Raw genomic sequence first — 23,272 nt, forward strand, 5'->3', positions numbered from 1 at the left:
CCATACCTTACCCATAATTTTCCACTGTCAATAGTTAACATGCATGATTGACTGTAGAACCTGTATCCCTCCCCTCCCTAAAAAGGCCTGAAGTTTGCATATGTTGAGCCCCCCTGTAAAATTAGTTTTGGTTAAAAAATTTCTTGTGTTATAAATCAAACATTCTTATGCTACCACAGTATTTGGAAGTACAGTGGTACCTCGCAAGACGAATGCCTCGCAAGACGGAAAACTCACAAGACGAAAGGGTTTTTTGTTTTTTGAGCTGCTTCGCAAGACGATTTTCCCTATGGGCTTGCTTCGCAAGACGGAAACGTCTTGCAAGTTTGTTTCCTTTTTCTTAACACCGTTAATACAGTTGCGACTTGACTTCGAGGAGCAACTCATAGCATGCGGTGTGGTAGCCTTTTTTGAGGTTTTTGAAGACTTTGGTGATTTTTGAAGCTTTTCCAAAACTTTTCCGACACCGTGCTTCGCAAGACGAAAAAAATCGCAAGACGACAAAACTCGCGGAACGAATTAATTTCGTCTTGCGAGGCACCACTGTATTCCAGTTTTAATTAGTGTCTGATAACTGAACACTGAATACTTTTCTTTCTCTCTGTCTTTACTTTAAAAACAAAAAGCAATATGGAAAAGCTTCTCTCAACGAAATTCTATCTTCTTGCAGAAGTGACTCTGAACATGTAACACACACCCATTATCATTTTAATAGTATATTGGTATTTTAAAAACCACTCACAAGAAACAAGGTCTAAATCCCTGAAACATGGTTTTATTATAAGAATAGTGATAAAACCTCAGAGATACAAGTCATACACAGCAAGTTGATACCTTCACATTAAGTAAAGACACTGGCAATGGTGGAAACAACAGTCTGTCGATTTACCATGTTAATACCAGCTCCTTTGGGCTAGTTTTTTTTAATTAATCACTTGAATTAAAAGATGGTTTTGTTTACATTATAAACATAGTTGCGCTTTCCTGATTCGTATCTTGAGACTTTAAAAACCTGAGAGAAAGGTTTTCTAAAGCACAACACAAAGGACTGGATGCCAATTAGGATGACTTGATGGTTCAATCCTATGCATGCTTGCTCTGAGGTCTGCCCCATTTTCTTCGGGGTTTAATCCCCAAGAGATTGTGCATATCACTGAAGACGTAATTAGGATGGGGACATGTTGGAGGGGAAGCACCATGGCAAAAAACCAGGGGAAGAGAATGACCTTGTGGCGACCTGTGCCTTATCACTAGATGCAATTTCAAGCTGCTCCATCCCATCGGTATCAGAGCGCGAGAAAGTGCCCATACCAGAGGCCAGTCCAGTGCCAACTGTGACAGGCCTCCCTCGTGGCTGTACTTCTTTTAAAGGCTGCATTGCCCTCTTTTGGGAAAGACATCATCCTAAATCATAGCCTGTCCTGGGAAACACCAAAAAAGATTTTACCGAGGATTTGGGTTTGGAACAGTAAATAGCACTTTGCAAAAGCAATCTCTTAAAGAAAACATCTCATGTCTCATTTAGACACACTGCAGCATTTTTCATATCCACGATATTAATCTGATAATGCATTTTCTTCTGCCCACTCGCACTCTGGAGGTAATCAAATAGCCATCTTGTACTGTCCAACAGTGTTCTTTTGATGCACAAACTTGCAGCCCAGAACCGCCAAGTTCAATGGGACTCGCTCCCAGGTGAAATATGCTTAAGACTGCAGACTTAGGATGGTATGGCATCAAATATTAATAAGTGGCTATGTCAATACAAAAACAAAAAACTGGTACAGACCATGTTCATATGAGTCTAAGAACTCTCCCAAGGTTATCTAAAATGTAATGGCATACACATTAACACAAGCAATGAAGTAAGAGCAGCAAGTTTGAAATGTTAAGATGCTTCCCCTCACTCCAATCTCCTTTTTCCTGTGCAGAATTACAGAAAAGCAAAATAACACAGTGTAAGGTCATCCCTATAAGATGACGCAAAACAATTCCAATGACTAACTTGGGTCACATACACCTGAACAGCTGGCAGAGCTGCAAAAGAAATAGCCCTTTTCTATTGAATACCCAAAACAGATACTTAAGGACTCTATGATCAGAAGGGGGGAAATGCACCAAAGCAACATCTTGTCTGGACAAAACATTCTGGATATCTTGTACTACCTGAACCTGCTTACAGTGCACACAGCACATTTCTCATTATCCTGAGCCAAATACTACCATGTCTCACCTAGCATGGGTAAGCTATGGGGGCAATTAATAAAGTTGACCTAGATATGCTAAAAGGATGATGATGTAAACAGAAATAGCATCCTGAGTGGAAGAAGGGATGCAAATGATTTCTTTAACATTCACCATGCCAACTTGTTGCCATTTCACCCCGTACATTTATTTATTACAAAATAGGCCTTGGGAATTCCTGTTTGACAGACTAAACAGCCAATCTCTCTGTCTCAAGATATATGGAAGTAGAATTTGAAGGTTATGGCAGTTATGATGGTGCTCAAATAATAAACAAGAGAGATAGCTGAGTTCAGCTTTCCGCACATGCCTTGATTTTCAATGCAACTCAGCACACACAACTGTGCCTTTTCATGTTCTTGCTAAATGGCTATGAAACACATGAGGATACGGCAACTTTTCTTAGTTCAGGCTAAGTAGACACATGAAATCAGGTAATAAAACCAAAGGTCCCACATTAGGAGATGAAGAGGAAGGAGGATCATCTGCAGTGTTTTCATTGAAGTTCTAGCTCTGCCTTCTTAGGGTTTTTTTTTTTTTAATATTTAAGCCAGTTTCTAATCAAACACAAGTTTAATGTTTTCAAGGTCCTACAGATGCTACAGACATCACCATCCTTTTAGTACCTTTTAAGTTAATTCATAATTAAGACAATTATGAATGTTTCATTAGAAGACAAAATGTTGGGAACGGCAGAAAAAAATATTTTAAGGCCATGTCTCCATATGAAGCTGTAAACTATGGCACAAGCGATGGTGGGTGTTGGCAAAACACCAGCCAAGGCTTCGACGTTAACATTTCTTCCTAAAAACAATCATTTCATCAGCGACCTACCATATCAGATTCCTTTACAACTACAATTTTAAACACATCTCCAGGATTCAAACACTCATACAAGATACTTCTGATGCACTCTACAATGTTTTGGTTTTGAACATGGAAACCACAGTCATATTCAAGGGATATCCTTCACTTTTAAGACTGTTACAAATCTGAATCTTTATTGTTCTGAAATGCTAGAAACTTAAGACGAAACTCTCCAATTTTCAGTCTCAGAAGAGGTGTGGTTCAATGCCCATTTCACATGTAACAAGGCTTCCTTTAAAAATAAAAGGAAAAAAATGACTAAAGTTCATAAGGATGTGAACGCAACCCTTGGTTTTGACTCAGTTTTTGCAACATCACAAGATCCAGCACCTTCTTCAAAGCTGCTCTTGCTATGATGCTTGGCGAACCTTTTGCCACTCCACAAATTCATCAAGAAGAACAGGCCCTGCAGAAGAAATAATGCCAGTTATAACATGTTGCGTTTTAGTTGAATCATAACAAAGACAGAAAGAATTATGTCTTAAATCATCTTAACATGTAGCTCTTGCTCAGGAGTGGCTAACCTGTTTCAGTCACCCCTGAGGGCCACATCTCAGCAGTGGGGAGGTTAATGTATCTGTGCACATACTACACGACTCTCACGTATGCAGCACCCACATTCGCTAGGCATATACCACCTCACATATACTCACACATACACTCTCACACAAATATGCAGAGATGCATGTACACATGCAGCACTTCCAGCCTTACCCATTGCAGTACTGCGGAGGGAGTGAGAGAAAATCCTGCCTTTCATTTGCACAGAAGGATCAACGTAAAAGGCAGCATTCCCACTCACCTGCTCTCCAGTGGTGGGTTGGGGGGAGGATCCTACCCTTTAAAGAGGAGGCAGGGGACATTCCCTTCAATCTTAGCACTGCTTAGTGCTTACACTGGGGGTAAAAGATTCCTCTGCCTGCTCTTCAGAGAGGATAACTCTGCCTATTTAGAGAGGATCTCCAAAGAAAAGGCAGACGGATTTTTATTTCCTGATTTCAGTGCCTGAGACTGAGAGATAAATCTGTGGGGATTAAAGTATCACTTAGAGTATTTTAATTGAAACGGGAATACTCACATGCCCCATCTTCATCATAGTTGCTAAGATCTGCATGGACAGTTCTGCTGAATTCTAACACATTGTACCACTGATCTTTGTTAATTACTCTGTATTTTGACTGCTGCAGAAAAATAAGACATCAGGTCTCAGCCCGCAATGTGTTGCATTTAGGAACAATAATGTGTTCAGTTTTCTTTGCACAAGCCAAGTTATTACAGTAGCTGAGGAAATGTTTGAGGAAGAAGCAGGTGTGGGGTGGAGGAGCCGCCTTGAAGATTTATTGCCTGGGAATGGGGAGCAATGTTGTGCAAGGCTCAAAGGAAGGCATGCAAACATGGAAAAGGGCAGCTGGTAGCAAATGACATCATGTGGCACAGAAAGGCAATGGGGTTGATATGCATAAGCAACAGGAGCTGAAGTTGATATAGAAAGCACAGGAAGTTCCAACATCTTATCCACAAGACCCACCTAGTGGTGATGTCATGCAAATCTAATTCTGCTTGTCCATTCTAAAGTAGTTCCAACAATCATAAAATATTTTGTTTCTAAGGGGTCGAAACATATGTAGGAACCCAAACATTTCTTGTGAAATATGAAGGTAGGGTGGACATAACCACTCAGCAGATGAAATTTGGTTGATGGTCAGTATAGAAATGGAACTAAGGAACTGAGTGCGTATAGAAATAGAGGCACTGTCTCCCATTCCAAAAGCAAAGAGGAAATGAAAAAAGGCTTAAACTGCCTCACTGGATTGCCTATAGTGAGACCAAGAAGGTACACATTCATAAACTGGAGATCAGCTGAGATTTTGTTTTTGTTGTTATTTACGGTGTTTTTGTAGACCTATTCACAAGGCAAATGAAATTTGCAACACCTTTTATTTTTTTAAATGTGTGCTTACCTCCAAGTATTGGTAAAATACTGAAAACAGAGGCCACGTTCTTCCAAGTAGAAGAGCTAACATAGATTTTGCAGTGTCAATATCCAGACTTCTCTGGTCTTTATCCTAAAGAGATTTTAAAAAAGGCAGCACTCAGATATAAATGGCAAGTTCCTTGCATGTTTTTATAAGGAGAAGATGCACTTACCCTTGCAAAATCGAAGGCATATCTGTAGATGTTCTTAAATGTTGAAATATCATTCAGTTGAGAGCGCAAAAAATCAAATTTACTCTGCAGCTTTTCTGTGCAGTCACATCTTAAAATAAAAAATTAAAAAATTACATGCCAAACATTCTTTTTTGGGGGGAGAGGAGACAGAAGTATATAAAATACACTTTTTCAATGCACACTTTTAACAAAATAGTAGAAAAGTATTTAAACTACCAGGGTTAGGGCTGTTTCTACAGAGAATATACAAATAGAGGTTCAAAGGACATTCTTGGAACAAGGAATACTGGAAGGTTGTACCCTGTCTACCCTGTCTGGCCTCACTGACCAGTGAAGAAATAGCTGCAGTGAGCTTCCTTCCCTCTTGGCTGCCAAAAAGATGCCTGCTCTAACCACCAATTGACCTAGGACTTCAGTGGGGAGGACATTATTACTCTCGTTCAGCTTTCCTCAACGTGGTGCTCTTCATTTGTTTTGGACTATAACTCCTATCAGCCCCAGCCAGATAAAATAGGAGAAATATTATTATGCATCAAACAGCCTGCAAGTTGATTTTTTTTTTTTTTACAACTGTATAAATCACACAGCAATACTTCATAGGAGTACTTGCTTTTCTGATATTTTTTTAAAAGTAGAGTTCAACACAAAGTTCAGTGGTCTTTAAGTTAGGAGCACCAGAAAGTGACAGGACCTTTCCAGTCAAAGCCAAAAGCCCTCTTGATAATAGTGCCCAACATTCCATCTGCCGTGCTCTTTGCTAAGGTTCTGTAGAAAAAGTTTGCCCTTTCAGCCATGCATGAAGATGATTTCAAATATAAAAAGCTTACTGTAATGAGGTCATCCCCTTTAACCATTCTTCCTTTGTAAAAAATCCCATGCTTTCAGCCTCCAGTTTCCAGGCTAAAACTAGCATAATAATCTGTATGGGAATGGGAAAAGGGAGAAATTAAAATTCAAGATATCTGATGGACTGCCTGCACCTGTTTCTGCCTGCTGCACCTGGAGATCTATAATGGAGACCCTCCTCATGTGTTCATTTCCTACATCAACAAGGTTGGGCGCCATGAGGGAGAGAGCCTTTTCCATGGTTGTTCCATGGTTTTGGAACTTCCTGCCAGCGGATCTATGGCAGGCTCCTATGCTTCAAGCCTTTTGGAAGGTCCTAATGACATACCTCTTCTGACAGGCATGCTGTTCTGTCCCACAGGTACTAATGAAGACCAATCAGGACAGAAATATATTGATGATTGTTGTTTTGCATCCTGACTATTTTTTGCTATTGATTTTAATTGTCTGACTGCCTTGGTTGTTTTGGGGGGGATTCTTATAGTTTTATGTTTGTTGTACAGATTATACTTTGTATTTTTTATGTAAGTAGCTTCAGACCAACATCTGGAAAGATGCTCCAATAGTAATTTAATAACATATGTTTACAAGAAAAACACTATCTATTTAACACCTGGTTTATTTTCTCTGAACAGCAATACAAATCCAAAGGATTAAAAATGAAGATGTGATTTAAAATTAGCTCAACTGCAGAAGACTTCCCCCCTTAAGTTTTGTGGCGTTATCTTGGCAAAGATGTAACCAAACCTGTGTTTGTAGAGGTAATGCAAAACCATTTTGTTAGGTAGTTATTGCAATATATAGTTTCATATGTAAGAAAATAAACCAATTGCTATTCTTGAGTTTTCTGATACAAAGTAACCGTTAACTAAAGGTGTACATTACTGTAATATCAGGTCTCAATATTTCTGGTCATCACGGCAACTGTGCAGCTGCCTTGTGAACAAGGAGACAGGTGACCAGACTTCTTGTAAAATTTGAAGCTGTGGAGGGGTGTGCAAATACAGTATATATCAGCCTAGCAGTTACGGGGTGATCCAAGATTGCGAGGTAAACTGGGGTTGTTTGGCTGCTTCACTGAGGAGCTGTCTGGTGTAACACTCCTCTGAGCACCCAAGCTGGTCTGCTCCTTCCTGGCTTTTCCTATAGGAAAGGCTGGTAGAAGGCTGGCTTGGCTGTAGATGCATGGAGGCACTCAACTAACAACAGACACCTCACCTTCCTCTCGTACAGAAAGGGTGGCGGGGAGGATTTATTGGACTGGAAGGGGAGAGAAATCTGGTGACCACAATCTCTGATTTGGATACCAAGACCAGCCAAAATTACAGACCCCTAGATATTGTTATTTATTAAACAACCATTTCTATTAAGAATTTGGTGTGTTCAGCGCGCGCGCACACACACACATATATAGTTATAAATATTTTTGGTCTACTTCAATATTTTGTAGCTGCTTGCACAGCTACTGTGAGTCACTCTAAACATCATGTTATGGAAAGGCAGCATAGAAATCTGATGAAGAGGCATGTGTATTGGAGAACTGGTGAATGGGGAGGGGTTAAGCACATCAATTTCCATCAGTAAAATTAATGCACAATGCAAGTGAAGAAGACGTTTGTTGGGGAGGAGGAGGAAGACTTGAAAATCTGAGTCTAACGATTTGCAGGAAATAGCATATTGGTCTTTAGGGACAAGACTTACATTTTCAGGTTCAACGCCAATGTCCTCACAGAATTTCTCCATTCCTTCTGGCCCTACCACTTCATCATCACCTTCAAAACAAAAGAAAGCAAGCTAACACATGCCATTCAAATATCATACTAGTCTTACTTCTGATCAGACAAAATGCTTGGCAGCACATCCATATTTGGATTGGCTCAGAGATATTAACAGACACAGGAAGGGTTAAGCACTCCCTGCCTTTGTGCCAGTTATCTACTATAAATTGTCCCTAACCCAGTTGTTCAGACACCTGGGGTCCCTGGACCTAGAACAATGCCACTCAACACACGGCTGCAAATGTCACAAGACCAATTTAAGCAATACATTGTTGGATATATTTGGTTTAGGACTACTATCCTGAACCAAGAGTCCTAACTGAGAAGCATGTCCTCCAGTTCATCAACTCAGTTCACTGTGTGTTTGGAGTGAGATAGCCAAATTTCAACCACCTCAGTATGCCTGAGGGAATGTCATGCCACTATTTACAGTTCTGAACAAACAGAGGCAATTATTCAAGGGACTCTCTTCAATGCTTTCAGTTCAGCCTCAGATTAACCCCTTTTCTGTGAAAGCACAGAGGTTTAAACAAGCTAAGTGGTTAGTGCAGCGTATCTGATTACACAAAACAGGCTCTCATTCACTTACATACAAAGACACATTAAAACATAATTCTGCAGTTTGGAGAGAGATATAATCATCCCAAACTGGTGTTCTTCTCAAGAGGATCCAAATTCTTGATGCTTCAGTATTTCCTTAAGGGTCAGTAGATGTTTATGAGTGAAACAAAAACATAGCCTGAGATAAGAATGGCCTTTTACTGTTGACTGACAAGTGCCAGCAGTGAACCTCATGGACTTTTGGGTAGAAGGGACAGACAGGCAAACAATGTTAAGGTAAGCAATCATTCCTTCAGTAATTGTTTGCAAGGCTGTCTTGCAAGCTTCAAGCGGTTTTAAAAAATTGGACACTGTGGACAAATGCCCCCCCCCCATTATGCTTAAGTAAGTGTAAGTGAAATACCGTATTTTTCGCTTTATAAGACTCACCAGACCATAAGACAAAACCCATAGTTTTTGGAGGAGGAAAACAAGAAAAAAAATATTCTGAATCCCAGAAGCCAGAACAGCGAGAGGGATCGCTGTGCAGTGAAAGCAGTGATCCCTCTTGCTGTTCTGGCTTCTGGGATAGCTGTGCAGCCTGCATTTGCTCCATAAGATGCACACGAGGGGAAAAGTGAGTCTTATAGACCAAAAAATACGTAGTTATTTTGAGGAGGAAAGAAACAGCTATCAATTATTACTAAATAAGTGAAGCAAAAACTAGAGTTTAGAAATGTACCAGCTTCATACCTGCATATTCATAAAACCAAGCCAGGCACTTCTTGCTTGAAAAATGCTCCTCCCCACTTATCACTTTACTAGAAGCTTGAGACCTGCAGTAGCTTATGAAGACATAAAAAAAACCTACAGTAAATATCACTTCTTGGGAAAATTCCCAATAGCAAGTTATTAAAAACAGGCACACTTTTTTTTAAAAAAAACCAGCAACCACCCCAAAGTATACCTAAAATGAATGTGTACTGTTTGATCATGACTTGCTGAGTTTTAAAAGTTTCAGAGTGTTTACAGTTTCAGAATGTCAGATTGAGAGTATTCCTTGCTTCTTCGTCTTTAAGTAAACACATAGGTATTCCACATTTCAAAGAAACAAACAGCAATACAATGCAGGCTGCTCAAAGATTCCAGCTTCGTTCCTATCCCGCTGCAGAGTCTGGCTTGTCATGTCATCAAAACTCAGGCTCAGGGTTTGTTTCTCTCCAACTAAACCATGAACGAGAACAAACCTTGGTTAAATGCTTGCTTGGAGAGAAATCACAAGCTGGGGTTTGGATGACACGACAAGCCAAACTCCGGCTTATTTTGTTTATGGTGTGGCAGCAGCAGGAGCAACATGGGAACTTTTGAACAGTGTGCACCAACATGCTGCTCATTCACATTAACCAGTTTGTTTTAAACTATAGTTTTAGGCAGCACTGTATGTTTGAAATCAGAAATAATTTACCGTATTTTTCGCTCTATAACACGCACCTGACCATAACACACACATCATTTTTAGAGGAGGAAAACAAGGAAAAAAATTCTGAATGAAACAGTGGATGTATCATTTTTGTGCTTCATGCTGTGGCCACAGACATGTGATCTGATGGTGAATTTGGGGTAGCTCAATGCAAAGATCCTGAGGATCCATGTGGATCCATGCTTTTTAACCACATTTTTGCACCACTGCAGCCCCAGGCAACAGTGGGTGTGTGATTTTTGGGGGGCAGGCTGCTATGTGATCTGATGGTGAATTTGGGGTGGCCCAATGCAAAGATCCTGAGGATCCATGTGGATCCATGCTTTTTAACCACGTTTTTGCACCATTGCAGCCCCAGGCAACAGTGGGTGTGTGATTTTGGGGGGGCAGGCTGCTATGTGATCTGATGGTGAATTTGGGGTGGCCCAATGCAAAGATCCTGAGGATCCATGTGGATCCATGCTTTGTAACTACATTTTAAGTGGGGAGTGAAGGAAAAACACAGAAGGGACAAGAGAGCGGTGTGCAGAGAAGCAGCTGGCTAAGAAAGCAGGAGAGGGATTTAACGGGAGGGAGGAAAGAAAGGCAAAAGTTTCCCCAAACCGAAGCCAGCTCTCTCTCTCCTCCTGCATGTTTTCTGGCTGCCTGCGAGGAGCACGGAGAGGAATTAGAAGGAAAGACCTCTGCTTTCCCCTCTGCTTGCCTGGAGGGGAGGGGATTTGCCTGCTCTTTGTTCCGTTTGAGCAAACACAGCAACGAAACAGAGGAGGGTGGGCAGTAAGACCCTGAGGCAGAATGCAGGAAAGCAACCACTTCCTCTTTTCAGGTTTCCCTCTCCGACACAACGCACGATTTGATTTTTGCTGATTTTTGTTCCTGCGCTCCCCTAATCGGCTCCAGGGACCCCCCCCACATTCGCTCCTTAACACGCACAGACATTTCCCCTTCCTTTTTAGGAGAAAAAATCTGCGTGTAATAGAGAGAAAAATACGGTAGGTCCTCACAAAGTGCACTTAATAGTTAAAATAACTAAGTATCTTAGAAAACTTTGAAAACTGCACTGCCATTCAGATACACCGCTGAGCAAAGGAGTTCTGGATTTGGAAGTAACTATAACTGATGCAGATCTTGATGTACATCTCCTCTAGGCAAACTACTGGATGTGCCTTCTGAAGCATATGGGGATCTGCATCCCTATCATGACCACTAACTGTTATGCACAACATTGCTTGCAAGTACAGGCACCAATACTAGTTTAATTGTAGAACAAAGGATAAACAAAATGATCCATGGGAAATCGAGGAAAAAGCTCTGCCCTCGGACAAGCATTTTCTATTACTTTCTGGCCTGACATAGCAGTGATCATAGATGTAAATTAATGTTGATGAACTATGCAAAATATATTCTCAGCAATCGCTAACATTAAACCCTCTGTTGTTCTGAACCTAACCTATTTGACATAATGAAGTTCTTTGGCCACGGAAATGGACTGGCTACTTACTAGAACCTCAAACTGTGTGAAATCTGTTACAACCTGAAGGGGACTCTAGCTTTTACTATCCATTCACTCAGGAAAGCAAGTTACTTGTTTCATTTGGTGGTGGACTGGCAACTGAATGAGTTCAGGATGACTTTATATCCCTGTCTTTATATTATGTTATGGTGCCTTGAGTGCTGTTTTTAATGTTTCAAGTCTTTTGTAGGCAGTTTGAAACCTTATCCTAAAGGCAGGGAACAGAATAAAATTGTTGTAATGGTTTCATCTTAATTATGTTACCTTGACTGTATGCCCTACTAAATGCAAAGGGACTTGTTTTCTAGTTTTCAGCCTTAAAAACATATGTCTTCTCAACTGTACATGGCAGCTAAGAGTCAATGGTTTTTACATGTCATGTAATAATGGTATCTGTGACTAGCAGTTTCATCTGAAAACAAAGTTTCAGGTTTAACTGAAAGTCTGAATCCCAGGTGCCGCTGAACACTCATACCCCATGAAGTGAGTATTTTAATGGAAGTCGTAACAGTGCTGCACTTCACTCAACTGTTGCTGCTAACAAGCACTTGACAATTTGATGTTTAAAGTGAAGCATCTAATCCATTCTGTTCCTGAATGGATAATTAAACATAGCTTCAAGTACAGAAAAGCAAAGTGCAAGAATTTACTATTCATGGTGTTGCCAATTTTGTGCATATGATATCTGCACAGATGCCTTTAGAATCATGTTGACTTCTGCGCATGACAAATGGCAACCTGGGTAACTGGATTGTCAGAAACGCATCCACTAACAGCCAACACATATGTAGCTAAAGCTGCCCCAAATTGCTTCACTATTTGCCTCTGTCTCCACTTTCCTCCTGCTGCTCTGTTAGTATCCCTCACGTTGAATGTCAGATGGTAAGCTCCTCTGGGCAAGGACTTGCTTCACTGTACTCTAAAATGCTGTGGACACTGAAAGAACTATAGACATTTTGTTCTGCTGCAGCCACTGCTCACTCCACTCATTGACCATTTTCTCCTTCCTCTTATTTAAGAAATCTGTCCTGATGCAAGCTAGAAGGGAAGACAGATGACAGAACGTGAAGGGGATGGCTGAATCTATATTCTGAGCTGGGGGGCAGGCAAGAGATGAAAGTTGCAACCTGGCTATCCCAAATGTATTTCAATGCATCATTCTAAATATTTCTGCTATCTGGAATGTGGCAAGATTTTTGAGTGGCCCTATGAAATTACGTCACCATAGATCCTAAGAGCCATCTTCGTACCTCATGTTGTCTGGACAGTTTTATCCTAAAGTATCTCCTACCATGTTTCATTAACTGTGTTGTGTTCTGATCCATGTATATAATGCACTTTTTATGCCAGTAAAGGAGATTGGTTGAATATTTCTGCCACTGCTTCCATCTGCAATACCAGCATATTTGATTATATTACATTGGTGCATATTTAGTAAAAAAAACAAAACTGCTACCAGGAAATTAAAATCCAATAGTCTGAATGTAGAACAATGGTGTAACTTGCACTTAGCAACAGATACTGATTTGTGCAAGCATTTGGCTATATGTGTAATAAGAAATCTAATGGCAAGTACCGTATTTTTCGCACTATAGGACGCACTTTTTCCCCTCCAAAAATGAAGGGGAAATGTGTGTGCGTCCTATGGTGCGAATGCAGGCTTTTGCTGAAGCCTGGAGAGCGAGAGGGGTCCGTGCGCACCGACCCCTCTCGCTCTCCAGGCTTCAGGAAGCTATCCCAAGTCTTGCAAGCCCGGCGGGATGTCCCGCGGGCTCGCAAGGCTTGCGGGCAGCAGCCTGCACCCAAAAGCTGGGGACAGCGGGGAGGCGCAGAGCCGCCACCCCGCTATTCCCCGACCTGATCTGGAGGCTGGCGGGGGGAGAAGCAAGCCTGCTTCTCCCCCCCCAGCCCCACAAGCTCGGGGGATAGGGGGATGGCGAAGCGCCGCCATCCCGCTATTCCCCGACCTGATCTGGAGGCTGGGGGTGGGAGGAGCAAGCCTGCTTCTCCCCCCCCCCAGCCCCACAACCTCCAGATCAGGTCGGGAAATAGCGGGATGGCGGCGCTCCGCCATCCCGCTATTCCCCGACCTGATCTGGAGGCTGGGGGTGGGAGGAGCAAGCCTGCTTCTCCCCCCCCCCAGCCCCACAACCTCCAGATCAGGTCGGGGAATAGTGGGATGGCGGCGCTCCGCCATCCCGCTATTCCCCGACCTGATCTGGAGGCTGGGGGTGGGAGAAGCAAGCCTGCTTCTCCCCCCCCCCAGCCCCACAACCTCCAGATCAGGTCGGGGAATAGCGGGATGGCGGCGCTCCGCCATCCCGCTATTCCCCGACCTGATCTGGAGGCTGGGGGTGGGAGGAGCAAGCCTGCTTCTCCCCCCCCCCCAGCCCCACAACCTCCAGATCAGGTCGGGGAATAGCGGGATGGCGGCGCTCCGCCATCCCGCTATTCCCCGACCTGATCTGGAGGCTGGGGGTGGGAGAAGCAAGCCTGCTTCTCCCCCCCCCAGCCCCACAACCTCCAGATCAGGTCGTGGAATAGCGGGATGGCGGCGCTCCGCCATCCCGCTATTCCCCGACCTGATCTGGAGGCTGGGGGTGGGAGGAGCAAGCCTGCTTCTCCCCCCCCCCAGCCCCACAACTTCCAGATCAGGTCGGGGAATAGCGGGATGGCGGTGCTCCGCCATCCCGCTATTCCCCGACCTGATCTGGAGGCTGGGGGTGAGAGAAGCAAGCCTCAGGAGAGCCCCACCGCCAGCCCCACAAGCTCGGGGGACAGCGGGAGAGGCGCAGCGCGCCCTTCCCGCTGTCCCCCGACTTGGCTAGAAGGCTGGCGGGGGGAGAAGCCTGCTCCTCCCCGTTGCCAGCCCCGCAAACTCGGGGGACAGCGGGAGAGGCGCAGCGCGCCTTTCCCGCTGTCCCCCGACTTGTCTAGAAGGCTGGCGGGGGGAGAAGCCTGCTCCTCCCCGTCGCCAGCCCCGCAAACTCGGGAGACAGCGGCAGGGGCGCAGCGCGCCCTTCCCGCTGTCCTCCGACTTGGTTAGAAGGCTGGCCCAGCCCCGCAAACTCGGGGGACAGCGGGAGAGGCGCAGCGCGCCATCCCGCTGTCTCCCGACATGGTTTGGAGGCTGGCGGAAGGCTTCCTCCTCCCCCAGCCCCGCAAGCTCCCAGAGCGATGCCAAAGCTGCGCGCAGCTTCGGCATGGCTCCTTTATTTCCCCCCCCAAATCTAGGTGCGTCCTATGGACCGGTGCGTCCAATAGTCCGAAAAATACGGTATCTCTTTGTAGGGAACACAGTTTCTTACCACACATAAAACAAAACATGATTTTCCAATGTGTAGGACATGGCCATGAGAAACTAATGGCCTAACACCCAGACAGACTTTATACTAGATATATGAGACTATCTAGAGTTTGGTAGCATAAGCAGAATTGTTACCCTAATTTATGGAACAAATAGTTGCTCTTTGTCTGACACAAAAGCCACTAAATCAAGGTTTCTCAAAGCAGTGCAAAATACAGTACAGGTTGATGGGGTGGTGCAGGGAGGGTAGGGTTGTTCATGTGCATTCCCAGAACTGAGTATCATTGCCAGTTCCTGAGAGGAAGAGGCCTAGGGAGCTCAGCATGCTGTGAAGCCAATCCAGTGCTCCTGCAAGCATACCCACACTGTGCTGTGCTTCCCACTCATCTCAGGGACCAGCAGCAATCACTGGTGTTGGGAAGGCACATGACCAACACTGCTCTGCCCTGTCCATGTTGCCCAACTGACTGCTACTGTTCAAATAAGAGTAGCATGCAAAATAAGGTAGCAATAAAGGTTGCATTAAGCGCTTCCTTGGAGGTCACATATACACCACAATTTCAGAGCACTTGTATACTACTTCAGCAGTAATGGAGAATCCTGGGAACTACAGCTTGTTAAGGGTGCTGATAAATAACTCTGGAGGGTAATTTGAAGAACTGTTTCCCTGTATCTTAGTTTACATTAGAGAAAACGGTTGAGATATATAATAGAGATGGGTAAGACCTTGGTATAGATGCTATGGTGGAAGCCAAATGGGAGGTCTTTGGAAGTCAGACTGCGCTCCTGCAGTGGTGGTTGCATCTTTCTGCTGTATAGAATTAGCATATGTGACATGCAGAGGATAAGTAGATAGAACTTTAGGGATTGAGTTGATTATCTCTGGACAGATAAAGCACACAGGCATTTCTGTCACAGGGAAATGGCCTCACAGGAGAAGTGAACGTATGCACCTTGGAGCAGAGACCTATCCTGTTACTCTGAAAATACTATATAAACATGAACAGACCACTATAAAAGCATTATGCGATTCATTCTGCTGCATGGAGGAAGTTGGAAATAGTAGGTGGGGAACCTCCTTTCTTTAGAGATGCTGTCAAAGTCTGGCATCATAAACCAGCACAACATGACCCAGTTATGACACAGCTTGGCAAGAGCTTAGAGAGGGAGAGCTACAGCACATATTTTGCACACATAACGTCCCACATTAAACCACTGGCGTCATTGAACAAGGTTGGGAAATGCCCATTCAAAACCATGGAGATCTGCTGCCGGTCTTGGTAGACAATACTAAGCTACATGAGGGAATGGCCTGACTCTGCATTAGCTGGCTTCCGATGAGGCAATGCCAATTCAAGATCTACAGGCTGGGGACACAAAGTGAATCAAGTCCATTCATGAGATAGGGCCTGGCTGGTGGTGCAAAGAAAGGCTGTTGGTGTTTCTGTTCAGAACCAGCGCCGCAAGACAAGCAGGCGCAACTATTTGACAAAGGCCTACTGCAGCATTATGCATTGCTTGATAGAAGAGCTACAGCTGCACGTTCGCAACACTGCTTCAGTGGTACACACGGGAAGGAGTGTGTGCGTGTGTGCGCGTGCATGTGTGTATGTGAAGGTGCCCCAAGAAACATACCAAGTTTTGCTCAGGGCGGGGCAGAGATATAAGGGTGAAAAATGAAAGGATATGCATAACCTGCAATAAGTTATGGAAGCTTCACTTGGCGCAAGGATAGGGTACAACCTGGCCTATGTGTCAGAAAAGGTGAGGTGCAAACATAGTAGCCAACTAGGGACTCGAGGTCCCTTCAGCCCCCCCCCCCCTAAAATATTTGAGGGGAACGCCACCCCAAATTGTAGGCCATTGCCATTCCAATAGCATTCATGTGCCTCATCGTGTGATTTATGTGGGAAGGGGCTTACCTGCCCCCCCCCAAATATTTAAGATGGCAGCTCTGGGTGCAAATGCAAGATGGGAGGGGAACCCCCCTCGCTAAAGGCTGCCTTCCTGGTATCACAAAAGACCCTCTCCCGCCTTGTGTCACCAAGGCAACGGGTGAGGAGGGGGAAAGGGAAGCCGCTCGTTCCCCCCCCCCCCCGGAGCTGGGCCCGTCCGCCGCCGCGGTGGCTGTTGGTACCTGCTGATTTTGCACTTCTTGAGGCCCGTCTCGTCCCCCGCCTGCCCCGAGGATTTGCGCTTCTTCTTCACGGGCATCTCCCTCGGTTCGCCCCGGACGGGGGCGCGGAGGCGGAGGGCCGCGGGCCCCCTCGGAAAGTGGGAGGGAGCCGCCGCCTCTTCCTTCCCTCGCGGCTGAGGAGGAGGAGGAGGAGGCGGAGGAGGCGGCGGAGAAGCTGCCGGTGCCGTCGCGGCTCTTGCCTTCCTTCCCCTCAGCTCGTCGCCACCGCCGCCGCCGCGCCTAGTAGATTCAGGTGTGGGATGGGGGGAATATGGGGGGGGGGGAGCGAAAGAAAGAGCTTTCCTGAGGGAGAAGCGGCGGCGGCGGCGGCAACGCCGGTAAAGAGCGGAAGAGGAGGAGGAGGAGGAGACGCGCCGCGCCGCCCCGGAGAGGCGGGAGCAGGAAGTGACAGAGGCGCGCCTCGAACGCGCGCGCGCGCGCTCCTCGCAGCGAAGGCACGTCCAGCCTGCCCCCGTCGCCGGGCGGAGCTAATAGACGGGGGCGGAGCCAACACGCTGGCCCCGCCCCGCCCGGGGGGGAAAGGTCGTGACGTAGCCCGCCTCAAGGCCGCTGAGGGGACAGCGGGGCGTTGTGAGCCGACAATAAGCGTGCGCTTCGCCCAGCTCCCCTCTCCCGTTACTTTTTTTTAAAAATAAAATTGCGCGCGCGCGTGTGTTTTTTTTTTAAGGACTCGAGCCCCCCCCCCCTTAGTTAAGCAGCACCGTTAGCCGCAGGCATGTTTACTCAGGAGCAAGCCCAGTGGAGGTCAAGGGGAGGGGGTGTTGCACCCCAAGGAAATGCGTCAGGGCATCGCATCTGGGGAAGCGAGCTGTAGCCCACTATCTGGTCCTTTGGACTACAACTCCCATAAGCCTGCCTGGGGGACGGGGGCTGATGGGAGTTGTAGTCCAAAGTGGCTGGCAAAGGCGGGCTTATGTTATAAATAATAAGCTTGCTGTAGGCAAGCTTCACTCTGCCCCAAGGTCTCTACGGGGAAGCAGCATCTGAAGCCCAGCCGGCTCCTGCTGGTCAAGGTGGAAAGTGAGGTGTGGGGTGGCTTGTTTTCTTTTTTGCCCTTAGCCTTAGCAGCGCCGGATTGAGGGTCCTGCGGTTAGTTCCCCCACATACAGTGTGCCGAGCCCAGGCGGTACAAAATAGCAATAGGAAGAATATTCGTGTAAAAAGCAAATTACAAAAGGATTTACAGTACAGTACTGTGAAAATAAAAAATATTTTTTTTGGCGGGGGCAAATTTTGTCCTCGCTCAGGGCGCCGCATCGCTAAAGTCCACCCCGGCCTCACAATCCGGTGGCTCCTGAGCCAGCCCAGCTCTGCCTTGCACCTGAAAAGGCCACTTTCGGGGCTACCACCAACTAGACTCCCAATATGATTAGGCAGCATTCGGGGCTTCACCACAGTATAACAATCAGTGATGGTCCTCTCCATAAGCGGAGAGAGGGTCGTGTGCTTCATCCTGGCTGCCTGCCATTCATCAACCTCTGCGAGTTAACAAATTGCAACTTAAGTTGCCCAAAGAGTTTATGTTGTTCAGGAAACAGCATGTTGGTTACTCATTCAATGATGCAAACTCGCAGTACTGTACAATTGTTTGTTTTTCAAAAAACTTTTAAAGAGAAAACAATCCATTCAGTTAAACTGTTGTTTAACATAAATAAATAAAAACCAACTACAACCCAGCAGTTCCCTCGGGCTGTTTCCGGAGTAGCAAACGGGAGTCTCGCTACACTAGCCCTGGGCGATCCGAGCCCCGCTTGCTTTCATATTTCACGTGGCGCGCAGAACCTGCCTGGCGATTGCCGATCTCGCGTTCTGGAAAGCGGCCGTCGCTTGCTCTGGCCTGGGAAGGCGCGCGCACACGCGCAGACGGCTTCCTCGGGGGTTGGCGGCCGCCATTTTTGCCCCCGCGTTACCATAGCAACCGGGCCTCGCATCGCCGCCTGGCCTCCCAGCCCGGCTTCTCTCCTGTCTCTTGAGGCTGGGCCGTGTAGTAGCAGCTCTATCGCCCACCCACCCCACCTCCCCGCCTCTCAGCGAACCGCTCCCTGCTTGGTATGCCTTGTCGGGCCCCCTTCGACACCGGTTTCAGGGCAGCTTTTATTATGAATATTACTTAAATAGCCTTCACTGCCCACTTTTGTTTCGTATCGTGAGGCAATCCTAACGAGGCCTGGAAAATCGCCCCCCCCGTCTCTTTCACCAGATCCCGGGTCGAGTCCCCAACGTGATGCCCGTCTGAAGAGCTCTCCTCCTCCCAGGTTCCCCGAGCCTCCCGCGCTTCTGCCGGCCGCCATGCCTCTGGACGGGGACGGCGATGGAGACAAGAGGAAGATCTTCATTTCGGCCACGGCCGCCAACTACTTCGGTCTGTCGTCGTCCGCCAGCCTCGCCCCGCTCTCGGGCGGCCCCGAGCTGGCCAACTTCTTGGACGACGGCAACGAGTTCCTGCTGTGCGTGCAGCACTCGGAGGACCACCAGATCGTGGTCTCCAACAGGGTACGGGGCTTGCCTTCCTTCCTGAGAAGCTGCGGCTCCGAGCAACGCAAGTCGAGCCACGACGGGGAGCCCCGTGGAATCCAAGGGGGATCACCCCCCGAGTTTAGGATCGCACCGGCGCTTGGGGCAGATGGCTTGAAAAAGTTGGGTTTGCTCCCAAGAAACAAGCCAGGAACGAAACGAGGCTTTATTTCAGCCGGGCCAGACACCCAGTTTGGCACATTTGCGTACACACACACACACACACACACACAGGCTGGGAGCCCCAATGGTGTCCCTCTGGAGGCTTCATCTGGGGCAACCCCCCCGGCCAAATGTAGCTTCGGCTTCCTAGGATTGCACTGTTAAGACTGCAGCCTGCTATACAGCAGGGATAGTGCAGTTGGTAGAGCACAAGAGTCTTAAATCTGAGGGTTGTTGGGCAATGCAGAAACCTTGTGGTCCCTTCCCCCTCTGCAATTCTATGATTCTTTGGCATCCTGGGAACTGAGGGTGAGGAGGAGGATTGCAGCTTTGTAGCATGTTTGCATGTTTTGAGGATCCCCTTGTGAATCCAGGCTTCTAGGCACTTGAATGCTGAGATACTATCTGGTATGCCTCTTACAAGTCTGCCACTCTGCCCTGCCAGGGCTCCTGTGCTTTTATAACAGCTGGGCGGATGACTGACAAGTGGAAATTTGTCAGAGGAAGTTTTTCCTCCCTTACTACTTTTTCAGCTGAATTGAACCTGGAAACTGGCGGAGTCAGGCCGGAATTGATGTAATACACTCAGGCTTTCTGATTCCTATCAATAATCTGGTTGCTGAATTTTGCACTAGCTGTAGTTTCTGGACTTTCATCAAAGGCAGCCCCACATGTAATGCACTGCAGTAATATAAGAGAGAGATTAGATCACAGCAATAAAACAAAACATCCGAGTATACCACAGTATGTGATGTATGATCCAGTTACTTAACAGACTAGAGAAATGGGTGCGCAGAACTCTGCCTGAGCAAGTGCTCATCCTTTGTTGATAGATAGACTGAGGCCGTGTGCATTCTCATTTAGGATTTTATAGGAGGCCTACAAATTCCCCTGAAATTAATGGAGCTTAGACTGTAGTGCTGCAGTGCTTAGACTGTACACTTATTTTAATCTGTTTCCACTGTTTTTATTGCGTACGTATAAGCTGAGGTGGATGGGACGCAGGTGGCGCTGTGGGTAAAACCTCAGCGCCTAGAACTTGCCGATCGCATGGTCGGCGGTTTGAATCCCCGCTGCGGGGTGCGCTCCCGCTGCTCGGTCCCAGCGCCTGCCAACCTAGCAGTTCGAAAGCACCCCCGGGTGCAAGTAGATAAATAGGGACCGCTTACTAGCGGGAAGGTAAACGGCGTTTCCGTGTGCAGCTCTGGCTCACCAGAGTAGCTTCGTCACGCTGGCCACGTGACCCGGAAGTGTCTGTGGACAGCGCTGGCTCCCGGCCTCTAGAGCAGTGTTTCCCAAATGTTTTTGGGCAACGGCACACCTGTTTACTGAAAAAAAATCTCGCGGCACACCACCATTAAAGCCCCGCCCCGTGACGTCAGCGCGCAGCGTCACGCCGGGAGGGACGCACAAAAGTGAAAGTTTTTTCCCTCCCCCTTGCTGGGGAACCTCCAAGCTTTGGGGGTGGGAGGAGGCAGCAGAGCGAGGGACTGAGGGACGGCGGCAACTGAGGCGGCGGCGGCTGAGGCAGAGCTGGGAAGGGGGTTTCCAGGGGACACGGCAGCTCCTCGAAAGGCTTCTCTCAGCTGCGCTCAATCCGCCTCGGAGAGGATTTCCCCTCCGGTCCCATGCGTTCGTTTGGGGCATCGCTCCGGCTGCTCCCTCTCCCGCCGCGCAGGAGCGATGCCTCTCTCTGGCTTTCCCTCCGCGCAGGCTGAGGGAGGGAGGGAGGGGCGCGTGTGACCCGTCTCTGCTGGGAGACCAAACCCAGCGAGGCAGAGTCGCGCGGAGGCGCCCAGGCAGCGCTTCCGGCTGCGAGGAGGAGCGCCAGGCAACAGCAGGAGGCGCGGCCTCTCCTCGCCGCCGCCGCCCCGCCTCTCGCCGCCCGACTCGCCCGCCTCCCTCCAGGCATCTCGCGGCACACGAGGCAACGTCTCACGGCACACTCGTGTGCCGCGGAACACCGGTTGGGAAACACTGCTCTAGAGTGAGATGAGCGCACAACCCTAGAGTCTGTCAAGACTGACCCGTACGGGCAGGGGTACCTTTATCTTACTTTACCTTAAGCTGAGGTGGACAGAAGGAAGTTGGCCACGGCTACCTTCAGGTGGATCACCTGTTGCATACTGTTCGTTGGAATTCTTATAAAGAATGCTGAACTAGATGGTCAGATCCAGCAAAACAAGCCAAATTCTTAAGCAAAAAGACTTGCACCTTTGTTTTTTTTAAAAGGAGGAAAAAATAGCCGATTGCAGATCATGGGAAAGACCTCTGCTTAAACCTCTGGAGACTGGGCTAGGTAGACAAGTAATCTTCCCTGGTATAAAGTACTGGTAGCTGCATTGACACAAATCAGCTGCAGTTTAATTAATAAGTGATCTCAAGCATTCATGGTTTATACATTCCAAACCATTGGAAAACTATTGGGATTTTAGCAAAACAAAAAAGCAAGTCACAAACCTGAAGCGAGTCTTCCCCGGGATAAACCATATGCTGTACAAAACGCTTAGGGAACATACTCATGATTCTTGTATATAATGTAGAGCAGTGGTTCCCAAACTGTGCTCTGTGAAGCATCTCCAGTGCTCTGTGAAGAGATTAGAAAGAACAATGCACATACGTGCCTTTGGCATAAGAGCAACAGTAATGCTCTGTGACAAATTTCCCTCCAGAAAAGTGCTCTGCGACTAAACTTTGGGAACCGCTGATATAGAGTACGAGCAAGAAGCACATCACTATACTTTTAATTTACATGCACTTTAATTTTAGTGGTTTATAAATACTACCACTTTGGTTAATAAGGTTTCTTCTTTAGACTATATGAATATTTGTGTTTCTTGATTGTATAGGTTGAAGCTGGCAGTTCAGAAGACAGAATGCTGGTATTTTTCAAACTACGACCAGATGTAATCACAGAAGAGAACCTTCATAGCAATATTCTTGTATCATCTATGCTAGATTCTCCTATAAACATGCTTTATCAGGCAGTACGGCAGGTATTTGCACCTGTATTGTTGAGGGTGAGTAATGCAATATTCAACTTATTTCAATACACATGCAGGTTTGTTTGTTTGTTTGTTTGCTGCTATTTTACTATGGTCTGGTTCACACTTCACATTAAACCATAGTGGGGGTTTTAAAATGCTTTAATGTGAATGTGTTGATGTTCCTGAATATCTCATCCACTACTCCTGCCACACTGGGAATGAAACAAATCAGAGGCTGGCTTTATGTGCAAACCAATGCTTGTGCTTTATTTCCTTTAAACAAACCACATTTAGGAATCCAAGGTTTGTTCTTGACCTCCTGACTCTGGTTGGTTTGAGGAAATCAAACCATGAGTGCTGCTTTGCACATAATGTGAAGTCAGCATCTAGTTTACTTCTTCCCTGACATAGCAAGAGGAACAGAAGAGTGGCTTGGAAACTCTTGAGTAATGTACAGAACAGTGCTCTGGGTGATGCCTTATCCCCCGACAGGATGGATGTTTGCAAGAGAGCTTGTCTCTCCCATTCCTCCACTCCTAAGGGCCAGTAAAGTTCTGCCCCAGGACCTTTACAAACCCTCCAGCTCCACCACAAGATCATGGAGAGTTTTTATGCTAGGACAAGAAGTTTGTGTTTTTTTTTGGGAGTGGACAAGGTAGAGCTGATAG

The 23,272-nt window shown here is 46.6% G+C and overlaps 2 protein-coding genes across 2 annotated transcripts in view; one reads left to right on the forward strand and one right to left on the reverse strand.

Annotated features, from left to right (window-relative positions):
- Positions 1-755: 755 nt before the first annotated feature.
- Positions 756-17,318, reverse strand: DCUN1D5 (defective in cullin neddylation 1 domain containing 5). The gene is made up of 8 exons (XM_028726167.2): positions 16,882-17,318; positions 9,198-9,289; positions 7,828-7,898; positions 6,108-6,199; positions 5,260-5,368; positions 5,073-5,177; positions 4,190-4,292; positions 756-3,517 (listed from the first exon to the last, which is right to left on the reverse strand). Exons 1-8 carry the CDS (start codon positions 16,956-16,958, stop codon positions 3,462-3,464), a joined length of 705 nt encoding a protein of 234 aa, XP_028582000.1. The 5' UTR covers positions 16,959-17,318; the 3' UTR covers positions 756-3,461.
- Positions 17,319-18,855: 1,537 nt separating this feature from the next.
- DYNC2H1 (dynein cytoplasmic 2 heavy chain 1) overlaps positions 18,856-23,272 on the forward strand; it is a 152,673-nt gene continuing 148,256 nt past the window's right edge. Inside the window, exons 1-2 of the mRNA XM_028726169.2 lie at positions 18,856-19,434; positions 22,467-22,637. Of these exons, the coding sequence (XP_028582002.2) occupies positions 19,231-19,434; positions 22,467-22,637 (375 nt within the window). The 5' untranslated portion in view covers positions 18,856-19,230. The remainder of the gene's footprint in view (positions 19,435-22,466; positions 22,638-23,272) is intronic.

This window comes from Podarcis muralis, chromosome 4, assembly GCF_964188315.1.
Source record: "Podarcis muralis chromosome 4, rPodMur119.hap1.1, whole genome shotgun sequence".
In the NCBI taxonomy this organism is placed as follows: Eukaryota; Metazoa; Chordata; class Lepidosauria; order Squamata; family Lacertidae; genus Podarcis; species Podarcis muralis.

What these genes read in the sequence shown, in the direction of transcription:
- DCUN1D5 (XM_028726167.2), bottom strand. Translation starts at nt 16,958, where the DNA reads ATGCCCGTGAAGAAGAAGCGCAAATCCTCGGGGCAGGCGGGGGACGAG. An exon ending in TATTTTACCAATACTTGGAG is followed by an intron (nt 4,293 to 5,072) that starts GTAAGCACACAT and finishes ATTTTTCTGCAG; the next exon opens with CAGTCAAAATACAGAGTAAT. An exon ending in CTATGATGAAGATGGGGCAT is followed by an intron (nt 3,518 to 4,189) that starts GTGAGTATTCCC and finishes TTTCTTCTGCAG; the next exon opens with GGCCTGTTCTTCTTGATGAA.